The 17,996-nt window shown below is 34.1% G+C and overlaps 1 protein-coding gene across 1 annotated transcript in view; it reads left to right on the forward strand.

Moving 5' to 3' along the window:
- KIFAP3 (kinesin associated protein 3) overlaps positions 1–17,996 on the forward strand; it is a 161,699-nt gene that overhangs the window by 12,634 nt on the left and 131,069 nt on the right. The window contains exons 2-8 of the mRNA XM_047077008.1: positions 718–849; positions 3,616–3,770; positions 5,583–5,638; positions 6,186–6,327; positions 14,573–14,672; positions 15,736–15,860; positions 17,547–17,645. Of these exons, the coding sequence (XP_046932964.1) occupies positions 718–849; positions 3,616–3,770; positions 5,583–5,638; positions 6,186–6,327; positions 14,573–14,672; positions 15,736–15,860; positions 17,547–17,645 (809 nt within the window). The remainder of the gene's footprint in view (positions 1–717; positions 850–3,615; positions 3,771–5,582; positions 5,639–6,185; positions 6,328–14,572; positions 14,673–15,735; positions 15,861–17,546; positions 17,646–17,996) is intronic.

Below are 17,996 nucleotides of genomic sequence, written 5' to 3' on the forward strand. Positions count from 1 at the left end.
TTTTATCACCTTCTAATGTGGCCAAGTGACAAGTAGTGATTAATTTGTCATTGGTTTACTATAACTAAAGATTCATTGTATAACTTTAGAAGCTTGGGGGATGAGGTATATAGAAACATTCTATGGAAACTACTAATGACATTATAATTTGAAGATGCAGGACTGTAAAACATAACCTCTTAATGTTTTTTTGTTATGTAATTTGAGTGTGTTTTGAAGATTAGGTACTAATGCTGCAGTGTATATATTTATGTAAAGTGATAGATAATATTGTGGTTTAGATAATTTCGTGTCATTCTGTGAGCCAGTTAATGGGCTAATTGTTAGGCAGTTGTTGTTTTTTTTTTTAATACAAATTTGGGAGCAGCTATCTTTATTTTTGAATTACTGATTTTTGTTTGAGGTTCTTCTCTCCAAAACATCTTGTTTTATTCACTTGCAAATTTTATATAAGCATGATTCTTTGTGTAAATGTATTTTTTCCCAGGTATAGCTATTTATTAAGGTACTTTCTGCAAGATCAAGAAATATGTATAGTACAGAGTTTACAGAGTTGGAGAAAAAGAGTTATTTTTTTGGTCTAAGTCAAAAGTAAATCTAATTTAAATGCGTATGTTAATCCAACCCACATGCCTTTAGAACTAAAAACTAGATAAAAAGCATAGACATTTTGTGAGTCTTTAATCTACCTATGTCTGTTTTTATTTTGTATTATAGGAAAGTTAAAGGAGGAAATATTGATGTACATCCATCAGAAAAAGCACTCATTGTTCAGTATGAAGTGGAAGCTACTATTCTTGGAGAGATGGGTGATCCCATGTTGGGAGAACGAAAGGAATGCCAAAAGATGTAAGTTTTCTTCATTGATGCGTAGTTTGAAAGTGGTGAATTTTATATAAACTGTGTAGAAATCTGACATTATTTAAATCAGCATAGATTACAAATGGTTCTGCCTTCTTCTAGGCATACTTCATCTTAGTGAAGCAGAGACCATATTAAACTATAAATACAGAGTATATTTATTCCAGAGAAGATCATTTTTACCTAAGCATAGTGGAAAGTTGCTGAAAAATATCATTTCTAATTTATCCCATTTAGTGAATGCATATAATAGAGTATAAACTACTACAACTTGTGAAATCAGAAATAAAAGAGGTTTATATGAGACTTTTTAGCTTAATTTAAGAAATTTCTATTTTAGGGGATCCTCTCTGTATTATTCTTTTTTCCCTGGAGTTGTAGAAGATAGTATGCGTTCCAGAATTCCCAAGTGGTGCATGTACTTTGAATTCATTCCTTCAAAGTCTAGCCCTGTGAAAGATGTTGGTAATGTAATGACTCAATTTTCTGACTCAGTGAATTGGGATTACATCTCTTGACATCCTACACTTTCCTTCCTACTTTTATAATACTATCAGGAGCCCCTTGGGAACTGGCCTTTTTCATTATTCTATAGTTGTGCTGGTGATTGTCTTGCCCTCCTTTCATAGTATTGTGGAAGTAGAGAAGGTCGGAGATGGCCTAGTGTTCTCTCCCAATCTTCTTCTCCTTCCGTAAAAAAAAAAAAAAGTTGATTTGGGAGCTAAGTAAGAAGATTTTAACTAGTTTAAAAGAGTGTTAGTATGTTTTGGTGATATAGCACCCTGAAAAGTACTGTATTTAATTTTTTTTTAATGTTTTTTTTTTTTTTTTTTTTTTTGAGAGAGTGTGAGCGGGGAGGGGCAGAGGGAGACTCACAATCCGAAGTAGGCTCCAGGCTCTGAGCTGTTAGCACAGAGCCCGACATGGGGCTTGCACTCACGAACTGCCAGACCCTCACCTGAGCCAAAGTTGGACACTCAACTGACTGAGCCACACAGGCGCTCCCAAAGCACTGTATTTTAAATATATAGCAGTGGTTCTCAACTGGTTGTGATGTTTTTCCCCCAGAGAACATTTGGTAATGCCTGGAAACAGTTTTGGGGGTTGTAACTGGAGGGATCCTATTGACAATCTAGTGGATAGAGGCCAGGGTGCTGCTAAACATCCTAAAATGCACAAGGTCAAAGAATGGTTTGGCTTCAAATTTTAATAGTGCTGTAATTGAGAAACTTTGGTGTATAGCATCCTGAAAAGAAAAGCTGCCTAGTATCTTAGTAAGATCCCTAATCTGTCTTCTTTTTTTGTGTTAGGAAACTAAATTACACATACAATTCATTGAAATAACTAAGTCCTTGGGGCACCTGGGTGTCTCAGTCAGCTGAGTGTCTGACTTTGGCTTAGGTCATGATCTTGCGGTTCGTGGGTTTGAACCCCGCATGGGGCTCTGTGCTGGCAGCTCGGAGCCTGAGCCTGCTTCGCATTCTGTGTCTCCTTCTCTCTCTGCCCACCCCTCCACACCCTGTCCCTGCCTCAAATAAATAAACATTAAAAAAAAATTAAAAGAACTAAGTCTTTGGATAATTCACTAAATTGAAGAAAAATACATATATGCACACATACGTACTTATGTGTCCTCTTACACGTTCTCTCTTCCATTAATGTGTTGTGATTACTGCCTGAGTTTTATACATTTTGGGAGCATGTGAAAATCTTCTTTAGATCTTTTTTTTTATGTTTATTGATTAAAAAAAATTTTTTTAATGCTTATTATTTTTTTTTAATGTTTATTTATTTTTGAGACAGAGAGAGACAGAGCATGAACGGGGGAGGGGCAGAGAGGGAGACACAGAATCCGAAACAGGCTCCAAGCTGTCAGCCCAGAGCCCAACGCGGGGCTTGAACTCACGGGCTGCGAGATCATGACCTGAGCCGAAGTTGGACGCTCAACCGACTGAGCCACCCAGGCGCCCCAATGCTTACTTATTTTTGAGAGAGAGACAGAGCATCAACAGGGGAGAGGTGGAGAGACAGGGACACACAGAATCCGAAGCAAGCTCCAGGCTCCTAGCTGTCAGCACAGAGCCCATTGTGGGGCTTGAACACATGAACTGTGTTGAGATCATGACCTGAGCTGAAGTCAGACGCTTAACTGACTGAGCCACCCAGGCACCCCTTGAGATCTTATTAATTTGACTTCCAAAGAAAAGCTAGCAGATCAGTCTTTGCTTTTAGAACCTCAGATATCCACATTTCAGGCAAAAGATTTAGTTCTTAGTTCTTTAACACGTATTTGTTTGTTTGAAGTTTACTTTTGAGAAAGAGAGAGAAAGTGAGTGAGGCAGGGCACAGAGAGAGGGAGAGACAGAGAATCCCAACCAGGTGCTGCACTGCCAGTGCACACCAACCGTGAGATCACAACCTAAGAGAAAATCGAGTCGGATGCTTAACCAACTGAGCCACACATGCACCCCCTAGAAAGATTATTTTAAAACAAGATTTCTGAATATGCTGTCCTCCCTAGAAGAGTCAGATACAGATTTTATGTTCTTTTTGTTATCTCATTTGTTCAGTTCAAAGAACTCGTTTCTTTGCATTTTTCTAAGCCTAATCGTATCTAATACTTTATTATATTTTACTAAAAGAGTCTATGTCAGGTACCTTTCAGTGCTTTGTGAACTATTTATAAGAAGTATTGTTTAAGTTATCACTTACTTTTATAATACCTGAGTTGGAAAATTTCTGATGTGCTCACAGCATTCGTCTTAAGAGTCTCAATGCCAACACGGATATAACTTCCCTGGCCCGGAAGGTGGTTGAAGAATGTAAACTTATCCATCCCTCAAAACTAAATGAGGTAGAACAGCTATTGTACTATCTACAGAATCGCCGTGATTCATTGCCAGGAAAAGGTAAGTAGAATTCCTCACTTTTTAATGTATAACCAGAGCTGTTTCTATAGTTCGTGCTTTTGATATTTGGTGGTGTTTTTTGTTGTTACTGTTTTATTTTGTTTTGCCAGTGCTGTGCATAAGTAAATGAATGAAAGAATAAACCTATTAGTTTTCTCCGTGCCAGGCTCTGTATTAGATGCTTCCACAAAAAATGATCTGTTTCTATTTCATACTGTGGCATGTGTGTATGTTTGTATGTGTACATTTGTGCTGAAATAAGGAACGAACTCAAATGTCTGTCATATTCTAGAATAATAAAAGGAGAGAATTTGGGGCAAAAAAAACCTATTTTCTCTAACCCAACCAGATTTATATTTTCTAAATTTCTTATTGACAATTTATAATTTGAATAGATTACTAAGTATTTAAATGTTAAAATATGTCATGTGCTTTAGACTATCCTAAAGATACAAGTTATATGAATCTTTCTTAAGAAAATATTACTTTTTTATTCCTTATTGTCTGCATTGTTGCCATTCTTCTACCTTCAATTTCTTCATAAGGAACCAAGTCATTAAAATATTAGAGCTAAGGAATTGATTATTTTTAGAAAATATCATCAAATAATCTAAACCAAATATGAAATGAAATAAAAACACATTTTGATGGAAAGTCATCTTAGATTATTGAATGGTTAGTTATTCCACTTCATGGTATTGATTAGGTTTACATATCTTTCTTTCATCATTGGTGAGTTCTAAAATATGGTACCTTTGAAAAACTTTATAAATGCTTATGTTTCAATTATACTAAGTAGAAAAAAATGAGAGAAAATTTGTTTTGACTTTTTTTGAATTACTCAGTCTTTTCTCTCCAACCACAGCAAATAAAATGCCTTTTTTCTAATATCACTCTTATTAGTTAATCCTGAATATATTATCTAACATATACTATATGATCAATATATATTTCTGAATGAATTAAGTGATTGTGAATGTATTTATTTAAAAGCAAAAATAAGCAGTTTGAACTTGTATCCAGCTACATAACTGGCACTCAATGTATAATTATTAATTATTAATAATAGTGCTATAAGGAAAATTTTATCAAGAAACACTTTTATTAAATGTTTCATGATAGACTATTCCTATTAAGATCCCTGTAAATGATGAGAGAGAACTTCTTTAATAAGTTAAATAAGTTCAAAGTGAGCAAAGTAAATCCCATACTCTTGTAAGGTGTGTATGTACTTATTTTGAGTACAATATAGTGAAAATTGATCTTTCCTAATGCCTAATTAATATAATTGCAAATGCATTTATATTAATATCTTAATAAAGCCTTGCGAGTTTTCAAGGTAGATCAGTCATCTCACCTTCTTCCCCAGAAATTAGATGAATATGAGGAAATTTTCATGTCAACATACATGGATAAATCCATTTGAATCAGTCTGTTTATATAGATACTAATGTTTTGGAGTAATGATTCACCTTAAATGTGAATCAGGAGGGGACTCTTTTGCTTCTGGTTGGCAAGTCTGGCTATTTACCTCCCAAAAAGTTAACCTAGGAGGAATTAAAATTGCTGCATAACATAACTTTGGGATTATTTCTAGATTTTATTCATATATACTCTCCTTGATATCTCATTATAACAGATTATAGATGAACATTTAAAAATTTTTTTATTTATTGGAAAAAGACTATTTCATAAACTAGTCAGTTGTAAGATCCCCAGGTTAGCTATAAACTCAGCTACTGAATATAAAAATTACCCAGAAACTCTAAACACCTAGTTCTTCTCATTTAAAAATAAAAAATCTTTTTACAGAAAAAAAAGAAAAATCGAGCAAGCCTAAAGATCCACCTCCTTTTGAAGGAATGGAGGTAAGACCTAATTCTGATCTAATAGAGAACTGATTGATTGTAAGGTTGTTGCCTTTTCCCATCAATGATTCATGTACTAACATTAAGTAGATGTAGAAAGTTTATTGAACTTAGAAGCACCTAGAAAAGGTAGATAATGAGTGTTTTATATAGTCAAAAGTTAGTGGCATATTTTTCAGATATAATTTATTTTGTTAAGTTTTGAAATGTTTTAAATATTCTTATATTTAAACATATCCAGTGTGTTTTGAAATACTGTTTAACCTATTATAGTAGACACAAATTATTTTGCATTACATTTAGGATGCTTTATATTAATAGACCCAAGTTTAGCGTTTACGTACATCCTATTTTATGTGGTTTGTAACTACTTTTGTATTGGAGTCCTAACACCCAAAGGTCTGATTTCCTCCTGGCTACTATGAGTCCTTTGAAAACTTGTCTGTCATTAAAAGGGCAATATGTTGACCACACAGTATCATTCCTTGGCAGTAGCTTTGAGGGACATCATTGTTCCTTAGGAGGACTTCCTCTTCCTTTCTTTCAGATTGATGAAGTGGCTAACATCAATGACATGGATGAATACATTGAGTTACTATATGAAGATATTCCTGATAAAGTTCGGGGTTCTGCTTTGATCTTGCAACTTGCTCGAAATCCTGATAACTTGGAAGAACTACTATTAAATGGTGATTTATATCTATAAATATTAAAAATAGAAAAATTGTTGTATAATATGTTTCTGAAACTTATTATAATAGAGGACAAAGCTAAAATTTTACCGAACTTAGGAATGCATTTATTTCCTAGACCTTTATTACCATCTTTCTTCTGAAAATTATTTAATTTTTGAGAGCATAACATTAAATATTATCTAAAAAATTCATTTAATTTAAACAACAAATATAAAGCACTAATGGTACTGTGTCTTCTATTCTGGAAGATTTTTATTCTTTCAGTTAGGATACAATATCAACTTTGTCATTTGCACACATACATATATACTGTTACTAAATTAGGGTTCCAATATTAGTTTTCTTTCAGTAGCACAGCAAAAAATATATTAATCTCTGTACCTTCATTTAGATTAAATTTTGATCCTCTCCTTTCATTAGATGTGCTAGGTAATTAAAAAAAAAGAGATAATGCTCTTAAAACCTTTTTTCTCAGTAATACCCCAATAGAATTATTTTATTCTTTTTATTTTATTTTATTTTATTTTATTTTATTTTATTTTATTTTATTTTGTTTTGTTTTGTTTTGTTTTATTTTATTTTAAAGTTTATTTGTTTTGAGAGAGTGAGTGCGAATGCAAGCAAGGGAGGGACAGACAGAGATAAAGTTTATTTATTAATTTTGAGAGAGTGAGTGTGAGGAGGGTAGGGGCAGAGAGAGAAGGAGAGAGAATCCCAAGCAGGCTCTGCACTGACAATACAGAGCTCAATGCAGGGCTCAATCTCACGAACCATGGGATCATGACCTGAGCAGAAACCAGGAGTCAGATGCTTAACCAACTGAGCCAGCCAGGCGCCCCTAGAATTATTTTAAATGTGTGGTTTTCTGACTTTACTTTTGCCAAAATTAAAATATAAAAGATGTCATTATTAACTGATTTCTATCACATGAGGAAGAGTACCTTTTTGTTTGTCGTCATACTCCTTTTATGGAGGCTGCACAGTACACACCAGTACTTGATAGCTTGGAAAATATATACAAAAGAACTGTCCAGAAAGTCCTAGAACATTACCAATATTCCAAGTAGAAAATGTGTACATTTTAAGTATTTTCAAAATTATACAACTCATATATTAGTATATTCTTTATAAAGAATTAGAATATTAGTAATTTGATCATTATCTGAGTTTGGAGTGCATTCATTCTTCTAGATCTTTTTCATACTTTTACATATATATGTATAGGATTTTTTCCTATATTAAAATATAGAGTATTATTTTGTAAGAATTTTTATATTAATAATATCGTACTTATTTCTTGGTAATTTTTTCTCCATACAGTAATATTTTGAGATTACATGCATATAGATACATTGTAATGTAATTAATTTTTAACTATGATTGTTGTTTTTATGAGGCTTTCTATAAGTTTTAGCCATTCCTCTGTTGATTAGTCATTAGATTGTTTCCAGATTTTTCAGTAGGGAATATTGCTTCAGTGAACATCTTTGTACATATCTTCTGTATACACAGTATGGGGTTCTTTAGGGTATGTGGACAGAAACAAAGGTCATACATAAATACAGATGATAATGTTTTAAAGGGTATTGCCAAACTGCCTTCCAAAATGGTTGTGCTGCTGTATCCCCAGATCAACAGAATATGAAAGCCATCAAACTTTAAAATTTTTGCCATTGTATTATGGTAATAAACAAGCTCTCTTTGTTTTAAGTTGCATTTGCCTGATTTCTAATGAATTTGCTATCACTAGACTTTTGGAATTTCCACCCTGTGAATTTTGTATTCCTGTCTTAAGTATTTGTGTGTATGTGTATGTGACTGTACGTATATTTATATATAAATGTACATATCCTTTTTATATATAATTTAGTACGTAAATTTATATATATCATTTATGTTCTTTCTCTTTTATGTACTTGGAAATGGTTTCTGTCAGTCTATTGTCTCTTTTTTTTGGTATCATATCCATTTCCATCTGTTTACTTTCACTCTATTTGTGTCTTTGACTCTAAAATGTTTGTATTGTACAAAGTATATAGTTGGATCACGCCCTTTTTTAATCCATTCTGCCAATCTCTGTGTTTTGATAGGAGAGTTTAGTCTATTTACCATTAATGTAATTACTCATAAAGTGGGATTGTCATCTAACACTTTGTTTTCTGTATCTTTTATCATTTTTATTCCATTAACCCTCTATTACTGCCTTCTTTTATGTAAAATGGATATTTTTTAGTATACCATTTTAATCCTTTTGTTGTTCTTTTACTCTGTTTTCCTGAATTATTTTCTGAGTGTTTGCCCTAGGATTACAGTTACTATCTTCTATTAAAATAATTTAGTTCAAATTAATAGTAGGGTTCCAATATTTAATTTTAGCAGCATGCAAAAACTGTGTTCTGACTTACCTCTCTATTCCCTCTCCACTTCTTTGTACTATTATAGTAATGCAAATTACATCATTACACATTACCTGCCTGTCAGCACAGTAATTATTGATGTGTGAATTTTTTAATTAAATAGAAGAAAAGACTGCAATCAGAAATAATGTTAAGCTGTCATTTTATGTATATAATTACCTTTACCAGTGCTCTTTATTTCTTTGTGTGGATTTACATTCCTCTCTACTAGTTTTTCATTTAAGCTTGAAGGATTCCCTTTAGTATTTCTTATAGGGAATGTTTACTATCAGCAAATTCTCTAAATTTTTGTTTGCCTAGGAATAGGAATGACTTAATTTCTCCTTGGTGTTTGTGTGCATAGTTTTGCTAGATGTTGAATTCTTGTTTGGCAGTCTTTTTATTTTAGCACTTTTACAATGTTATCCACTGTCTTCATGTCTCCATGGTTTCTGATACGAAATTGGATGTTAATCTCATTAAGGATCCTGTGTAACTCTTGAGCTGCCTTCTTGCTACTTGTAACATTTTCTTTGCATTTGGCTTTTGCCAGTTTGACTATGATGTATTTAGGTGTTTACATCTTTTAGTGTGTCTTCTTGGAGTTTGTGAAACTCCTTGGATCTGCAGATTAATGTTTTTCATCAAACTTTGGAAGTTTGCGGCATTATTGTGTTAAACATTCAAGTATCTCCTTTTTCTCTCCTTTCCTTTTGGGAATTCCATTTTAATATGTTTGGTGATGTCCCATAGGTCTTTGAGGCTCTACTTGCTTTTCATTATTTTTTCTTTCAATTCCTTCAGACTGCTGTGAAGTCCTTCTAGTGAATTTTTCATTTCAGATATCTATTGTACTTTGTTAACTCCAGAATTTCTATTTGGTTCATACTTTGTCATTTGTATCTCCTTATTGATATCATTTGGTGAGGCATCATTCTCGTACCTTCCCATACTTGTCTTTAAATCTTTAGATATGGTTTCCTTTAATTTTTTTTTTAACATTTATTTATTTTTGAGACAGAGAGAGACAGAGCATGAACGGGGGAGGGTCAGAGAGAGAGGGAGACACAGAATCTGAAACAGGCTCTAGGCTCTGAGCAGTCAGCACAGAGCCCGACGCAGGGCTCGAACTCACAGACCGCGAGATCGTGACCTGAGCCAAAGTCGGACGCTTAACCGATTGAGCCACCCAGGTGCCCCGATATGGTTTCCTTTAATTCACTGGATGTATTTACAATAGCTTATTTAGTCATATAAGTTCAACATTTGTGCTTCCTCATGGACGATTTCTATTGAATGCTGTGTTTCCTGAATATGAGACATCATGTCCTGTTTTCTTGCATGTCTTGTAGTTTTTATTGTTGTTACGATAATATTGTACTCTCTCCAGAGCTTGTTATTTTTGCTGTTTGTTTAATGAGTTTCTTAGATGAATTCTGAAAAGTCTGTGATCTTTGTGCAGCCACTGAAGCTTCTAGCTCAGGTAGTTTAGTGGTAACTAACTATTGGATAGAGATTTTTTATTTTACTTTAATTTTTTTTAATGTTTATTTTTGAGAGAGAGAGAGAGAGAGAGAGAGAGAGAGAGAGAACACAAGTGGGGGAGGGGTGGAGAGAGAGGGAGACACAAAATCTGAAGCAGGTTCCAGGCCCTGAGCTATCAGCACAGAGCCCGACCTGGGGCTCAAACCCATGGACCGTGGGATCATGTGAGCCAAAGTCAGACACTCAACCAGCTGAGTCACCCAGGTGCCCAGGATAGAGATTTTTTAAAATGCCTGGCCCTAAGTGTCCCAGCCTTTGCTAAGTGACTGTGTATGTGTGTATTGGAGCATGTCTTCAGTGTTTAAGCAGGTAGTGTACAAGGCTAAGTTAGCCTTTTTTATTTTTTAAATTTATTTAAGTAATCTATACACCCAAAGTGGGGCTCAAACTCATGACCCTGAGATCAAGAGTCGCATACTCTACCAACTGAGTCGGCCAGGCATCCCCAAGGCTTTAGCCTTTAATTCCTGCTTGTACAATGCCTCAGGTTGGCCAGAGATGAGAGATGAGGTCTTCCTTATGTCTTTTTCCTGGTATCAACACATTCCTGCACATGTGCATGGCCTTCTAGATTCTCAGGAATATACTGGAGCTTTTCAAAGACCTTGTGAATCTCTCATTTCCCAGTTTTTCCTTTTTCAAGTTTTTTTGTCAACTTCTTGTTAACCCCAGCTGGCAAGGCTGCTGCATGCAGTTGCAATGTTGCCACCAGTGGTTTTCAACAAATGCCCTGGGTATAAGGCTGTACAAAGCAATTTCTGAGTCAAGTCAGATAAATGCAAACCCTGGAAATGCAGCAAATATCCAGATATGTCAGATAGTGACAGTTCACTGGAGTGGGGGTTTTCAGGAGTGCCAAATTGTTCCGCCCCCTCCAGTTGCTGCTCTGCTTTTGTTTTTCACAGATACTATATTTGTGATGCTGTTGATTTTCAAGGCTTCTGCAAAGTTGCACAGAGGGGATGTACTTATGGCAAGTAGAAATACCACAGAGTTTACTGGTTCTACTAAGGTTCAGCCATATTTCTTATTGTTGCAAAATGTAGTTCCAGGATTCTAAAAAGGTTGATTCTGACCATTTTTACCAGTGTTCTCATTCACTTATGGAGGGGTGGATTTTTGGAGGTCCTTACTTTGGTTGTTTCAGAAATCCTTGCCCCTGGAATTTACTTTTCTTAAGTTTATTTATTTATTTTGAGAGAGAGATTGAAAGTGTGAGAGGAGAAGGGCAGAGAGAGAGAGAGAGAGAGAGAGAGAAAGAAAGAAAATCTCAAGCAGACTCCATGCTGTCAGGCTAGACAGAGCCTGATGCAGGACTTAAAATTAGGAACCATGAGATCATGCCCTGAGCTGGAGTCAAGAGTCAAATGCTTAACTGACTGAGCCATCCCAGGCGCCCCTCATTTTTGTTGTAAGTAGGAGGTAGAGATATAAATTTTTTGCATATTCAATAGCCAATTATTCCAATCTAGTTAATGAATACTCCTTCTTTCCCCAAAGATTTTAAATGGCCTTTTCTGTTATATGCCTTAATTCTTTTATTCATTATATACTTGAAAGCTTATTTTGTGCAATGTCTTGTTCTGATATATTCACTGATATGTTTTAATGCTTTCTTTTCTTTTCCATTGATCTATTTGATAATTTCCATGCCAGTACCACACTGTTTGTTATGTTTTGTTTTATATTTTGACTAGAGTTTTAGAATTGGTAAGAGAAATGTTCTGATTTATTGATTTTTTAAAAATAGGTGTTGTTGGTCTTACATGTTTTCTTATATATTATTTTGAGATCACTTTACCATATGCTCTAAAAAATTATAATTAAATTTTAATTATGACTGCATTTAACTTATAGATTAATTTTGGGTTATATTTTGACCTTCATTAGACTTCATAATTTTCTTTTGGCTATTTCTTTATAACCTACGTACAATTCCTATAAGCTGTATTTTTATTGAGACATTTTTCTATTCTATACTAAAGGAGAAAATTGAAATAAAATTTGAAAAATAAATCACTAGCCCTATGCCTAAATTCATGACCTTATAGTACATCATTTTCCAAAGTACAATTAACCCCTGAACAGTGGAGGGGGTGGTGGTTTAGGCATGCCAGCCCCCCCACCCCAGTCAAAAATACACATGTATTTTTTGACTCTTCAGAAACCTATCTATGTACAGTAATAGAACAGGGCAACACCTCTACTTGTCCAACCCCTAGTTAACAAAGCTGAATCCTAGAGTGACACTTGTTCCTTGCTCCTGTACTCAGGAAAGCGGGAAATCTTTTTACACATGGAATCTGAGAGAAGGCAGAGCACCTTTACCTGTCTCTCTAGGTTGCGAGCTCCATCAGAACCCCTTTATGAGGTTCTAATAACGCAGCTTCTGCTTACAGGAGATGCTGGGAGGTGGTGAGCTGCCGTTCCCTGGAGGTATTGGTTCCCCCCTTTGGAGAGCTTTCAGCACCACGGACAGCACCATCATTGCTGTCCACTCTAAGTCTCAGGCTCCTGTTTGGTGTTCTTGTCCCTAATGTTCTGGACCTGTTACCCTGGGAGGGGGTGAGGGTGGAAGGCAGGTTATTCTGTGATCCTTGGTCAATTCTGGCCAGTGACTAGCCATGCTCCACCACTTCAGCAAGACTCTTTCCCCAGAGCTGGTTCCTTTGCACCTCCCAGTTCAAGACCTCAGTGAACCTAGCTTCCCCATAGATAGTAAATGGGGTGAGGAATGTCAGGAGCAGGCAAGAGCCCTGCTATTCCAGGCTTCTCTGCATCTTTCCTTTGCCTTCCCTTCTGAGTCACTGGGCAACTTCTACCTTATTTTTCAATCATAATATGAAATACATATTTATTGAAAAAAATCCAAATCAAATAAGTGTGTTCAAGGGTCAGATGTACATTCTAAGAAATACTGTTTCTTCTGGATTATAGTGATAAAATGCCTTTAGTAATACTGAATTAAACAAAGTTACCAGATGCTTTATTAAGTAGGGCTTTGTGGAACTTTTACATGCTAATGTATATTGCCTACCCATTTACTTTGAACAAATAGTTTTGTTCAAAGCATATGGTATACCAGTGCTTTGCATTGTGAATATGAATAACATTATGAAAATATAGGATTGGAATGCCTGGGTAGCTCAGTCGGTTAAGCATCCGACTTCAGCTCAGGTCATGATCTCATGGCTCATGAGTTCAAGCCCCGCATCAGGCTTTGTGCCCACAGCTCAGAGCCTGGAACCTGCTTTGAATTCTGTGTCTCCGTCTGTCTCTGCCCCTTCCCTGCTCATGCTCATGCTCTGTCTCTGTCTCTCTCAGAAGTAAATAAACATTTAAAAAATTAAAAAAAAAAGAAAATATAGGGTGGATGTTTTTTAGTTTGAAAAATTCTTCACTAAGTAGATTAATAATACTTGTTTCATAATATGAGTGGTCAAAAAGCACAAATAAATTGAACACTTTCATTACTATAATAAATAATAATGCAGTCCATGAAGTACTGTAGATCCTGAGTACCTATTATAGAAAGTTGAATTATGATATTTATATAACAGGCAGATACTTTGTTTAATGTTTTAATATTTTAAGAATTGGTAAGCCACATAACAGTTCTAATTTGAAACTGGTCTCATTACTTTATGTTTACTTAACATATGGTAGTTCTCACTAATCAATTCATTAATTTTTACCTTTCTCAAGATAAAAATGTAGTGAAGATGTTTATTCTACCCTAAAGCTACTTTTGTGGAAGATTTTTTGTTTTATTTATGTTTGTTGGCATTAATTTAACGTATTAAAATAGATTTATTTTTGTGTGTATAAACTTTATTTGGTTATTAATTTGCTTAATGAAGCTAGTGTTAACCTGGTAAACTCATTATTTTTAGACTTATTCTAGGTTTTTTCCTTCTTCACAAACACATTAAATCAGATGTTAAAAAACAAAATGGCACTGCAGTAGCCGTATTACAAGTGGAAATGCAAATCAAGAAATAAATGGTCTTTTTATTATTTTGTCACCCACAATATACTTAATATGTTACTTTATCTAAATCAGATTTTACTTTTCTGTTTATAGCTATAGGCTTAAAGTTATATGTTATAGGTCTTTAAGTAAAAGTTATATTTCAGTTTTAAAAACAGCTTTCTGTGTTGGAAAGAACCACCTTCCTTTTTTGACCCAGTTCTATCTGAGCTTTGTTATTTATTAATAAGTAGACATTTAAAACCAATCACCCTTTATACCACAGGCAAGGCGAATGATCATTTTTATATGTTCCTTTTTTCTTTAGAAACTGCCCTGGGTGCATTAGCAAGAGTCCTGAGAGAAGACTGGAAACAAAGTGTTGAGTTAGCTACAAACATAATTTACATCTTTTTCTGCTTTTCCAGGTAAGTATAAAAATTAGGAAATAAAAGTAGAAGTCTATCTCTGTTTCTCTGTCATTGGTTTGGATTGTAGATTACTGGTTTGCCCAGTCTTCCTGTGGGTCTGCCCATTATTTGCCTCTGAACTCTTACTCTCTTTCCCATTTTCTGTCCTCTCTGTTATTCTTTCATTCAGTCTGTCCTAACCCATGCATGTACATGTATATACACACAAAGTAGAATAGTAAAATGGTTTAGAATGTAAGAGTATGGACTCTGGAAATGGATTTGAATCCAAGTACTGCTGTGTACTACCTCTGTGTTCTTGATTATATTACTTCTCTGTGCTTTAGTTTCCTCAGCTGTCAACTGGATAGTCATAGTAACACTGTTTGGGGATGGTTTTTAGAATAAAGCCTAACCCAGAGTAAGTGCCAGTAATGTTATTGTTATACATTATATGTACACGCATATATATAACTGTTATGTATCCATATATGCTATTTATACATATATACTTTAGAAAGATGTTTATTGAGATAGTGTGAAAAGTTTCTAGCCAATTTCCCAGAAAATTACTTGCATCTATTCCAAAAATGTGCCAGCATTAGCAAATAACTATTTATCGAATAAATACTTGTATGAATGAATTGTGTAGGAAACATATGTAAAAACCTGATTACTGATAACTTTGCTGGTCTATTCTCTGGTATCAGTTTTATTCAGTATTAGCATTGTTACATTATTAGTTCTGTTATACAGTAGTCCGAAAGTTTATTTTGAGAGTATCTGAATAGTTAAAATGGTCGTTAATTACAAAAAAAAAAAAAAAAAATGTGTTTTATTTCATTTCTAACTTAAAAATAATTTAATTTCAGGGAAGGGTTTTTTTAAAAATTATATTTACAGCATATATTTAAAGTAATCTCATAATTTCATGTCTTTCTAGTATACTGTGGGTGTTTTCGTTTATTGAAATAAATATATCAAATTTATTTTCTACATTGACAAGTGTTTACCCAAAACAAATTTCCTGATTCTACAAATTGTATTGCTTTAAATACATACTAAAATCTCTTTTTTAAAGCTTTTCTCAGTTCCATGGACTTATCACTCACTATAAAATTGGAGCTTTATGTATGAATATCATTGATCATGAGTTAAAAAGACATGAGCTTTGGCAAGAAGAACTCTCTAAAAAGAAGAAAGCTGATATCCTTTTAGAATGGCTTTTCACCCCAGTGTTGTTGCTCTGAGCTTTGGGTAGGTGGGATAGTTTTGTTTTTTCTTGCCATTCACATTATTTGGAAAAATGAAAGAGTGTTGAAGGTTAAGATGAATATTGAAACTATCAGAGTGAATATAGTTTGACATATACTTTTTTATCTCTTAAAAACTTTGACTGGTTGATAAGCTAGAAGGAGCAGATAATAGTGGTCTAGATCATTGAACTGTGAGTCTCCAAGTGGAGACTGAGATCCTTTGGTCAGCTGAAGTGTGGCTCACTGCTGTTTATGTAATTCTGTCTATGTAATAAAGGGACTTTGATTGGAATGGGCATGAATTTGGTGAACATAGTTTTAAATTCTATTTTACTAATTAAGCGCAAAAAGTCTTTTAATACATGCAAATTTGAGAGGCCTGCAGAATGATGGAACCTATGAAAGGAATCTTTAAAAATGACCTATTTTAACCTATCTTTCAACACAGGAATCTTCTGCAGCCTCCCTTACAAATCGGTTATTTAGTATCTTCAACAACATCACTGCTTATTGATTTAGTTCATTGTGTAGTCTGACATTCTATTTATTATAGTGTTCTTTTGCTTAGTGTACTAAAATCCACTTGTCAATAACTTCTATCCCTTGAATCCAGTCTTGCATACTAAAACCATATAGAATAAGGATGAAGTCTCTTAAACATCACTTTTCTTATATTTGAAGATATTTATTGTACTGCTTCTACAGCTTAGTTTTTCCTAGATTGAAGGCCCTAGCTTATTCATATGGCTTATTCAGCAAGCCATGCTGGTAATTTTCCTTTGAACCCAATTTTTATTGGTCTCTTTTAAAAAGTAAAAGTATTATTCCTATTGTGAAGAATATCATATGTTTCTTACCTCTCCTTCATGGAATCCCCAAGACACTCTAAAAATACACTCTCTCACACACACAGGCTTTGACTTTTCCTAATTAGGATCTTTCCACGTTTAGAAATTTTCTGTTGCTCTGTACTTCTGACATCTAGATTGGTGTTGACTTAAACTGTGTGGACAGGTCAATAATCCTGGAGACTTCAGATCATTTCTGGAGTCATAAGTCTCCTGAATATGCCCAAAATTCCTTAAGTAGAAGGGGTATGGAGAGAACCACTAATGGAACTTTTAACCATCAGTAATTTGTACTTTGTGATTGTTGGGTGACAGGAACTGATATCTTAGAATATATTGTATTCCTGTAAATATTGGATACCATTGATTGTAAGATGCACTATTATTTTTGAACCACTAAGAATGGAAAAAAATGCTTCAATTAAATTGTGACATGTCATGGATTGTAAGACATATCAAAATTTGGTTCATTAATCCACTTGTTAATATGTTGAAATTTAGGGACCTGTGCACGTACATAAGACATTTGCATAAAATTTCTGGGCATTCAAGTATTTGATGATACCCAAACATGTGTTCATCCAAGATCTCTAAGAACATCCTTGAACACTTGGTTAAGAAGTTCTAACACAATTATTGTACAAACATTTTAGTTTCAAACTATTGGTTAGAGAAAATAACTGGCTGACACTGCACATAAAATATAATAGTACTGTCCTTCATAATATTTTTCAGTAGATTTTCTTTGCTTCAGTGAATATGGATGATCCTTAACTTAAGTTGCTTACTTGATGAAGACCCTGAAAACCAGACCTTGAGAAAAGATTATGAAAAAACCTTTAAAAAATACCAGGGGCTTGTGGTAAAACAGGAACAGCTCTTACGAGGTATGATTTCCTAAGCAAAGAGAAACACAACAAAGTGCTGACTCAACATTAATTTTGTTCAATTTTTTTTGTCACATCAGTAAAGCTAATATCATAATAATTGAAAAATCTGTACATTTTAATATGCTACAAATTCTTTTGTTTTTAGCATGGGTAATGTTTTCAGTTTCATTCCATTATTTTTTCACCAAAAGACCCTATTCAGCTCCTAAATGTATATACACTTATGATTCATTTATTCAGAGAGGATTTGTAATCCAGTACTTGTCCTTTTCAATAAGAATCTAGTCTCTCAAACACTAATATTAACTAATATTAGTTATAATAATACATCTTATTTAGTAACTTACT

The sequence above is a fragment of the Lynx rufus genome, unplaced genomic scaffold (assembly GCF_022079265.1).
Source record: "Lynx rufus isolate CCGP_SWC_20201006 ecotype Redwood Valley unplaced genomic scaffold, mLynRuf1.p SCAF_15, whole genome shotgun sequence".
Lineage (NCBI taxonomy): Eukaryota > Metazoa > Chordata > Mammalia > Carnivora > Felidae > Lynx > Lynx rufus.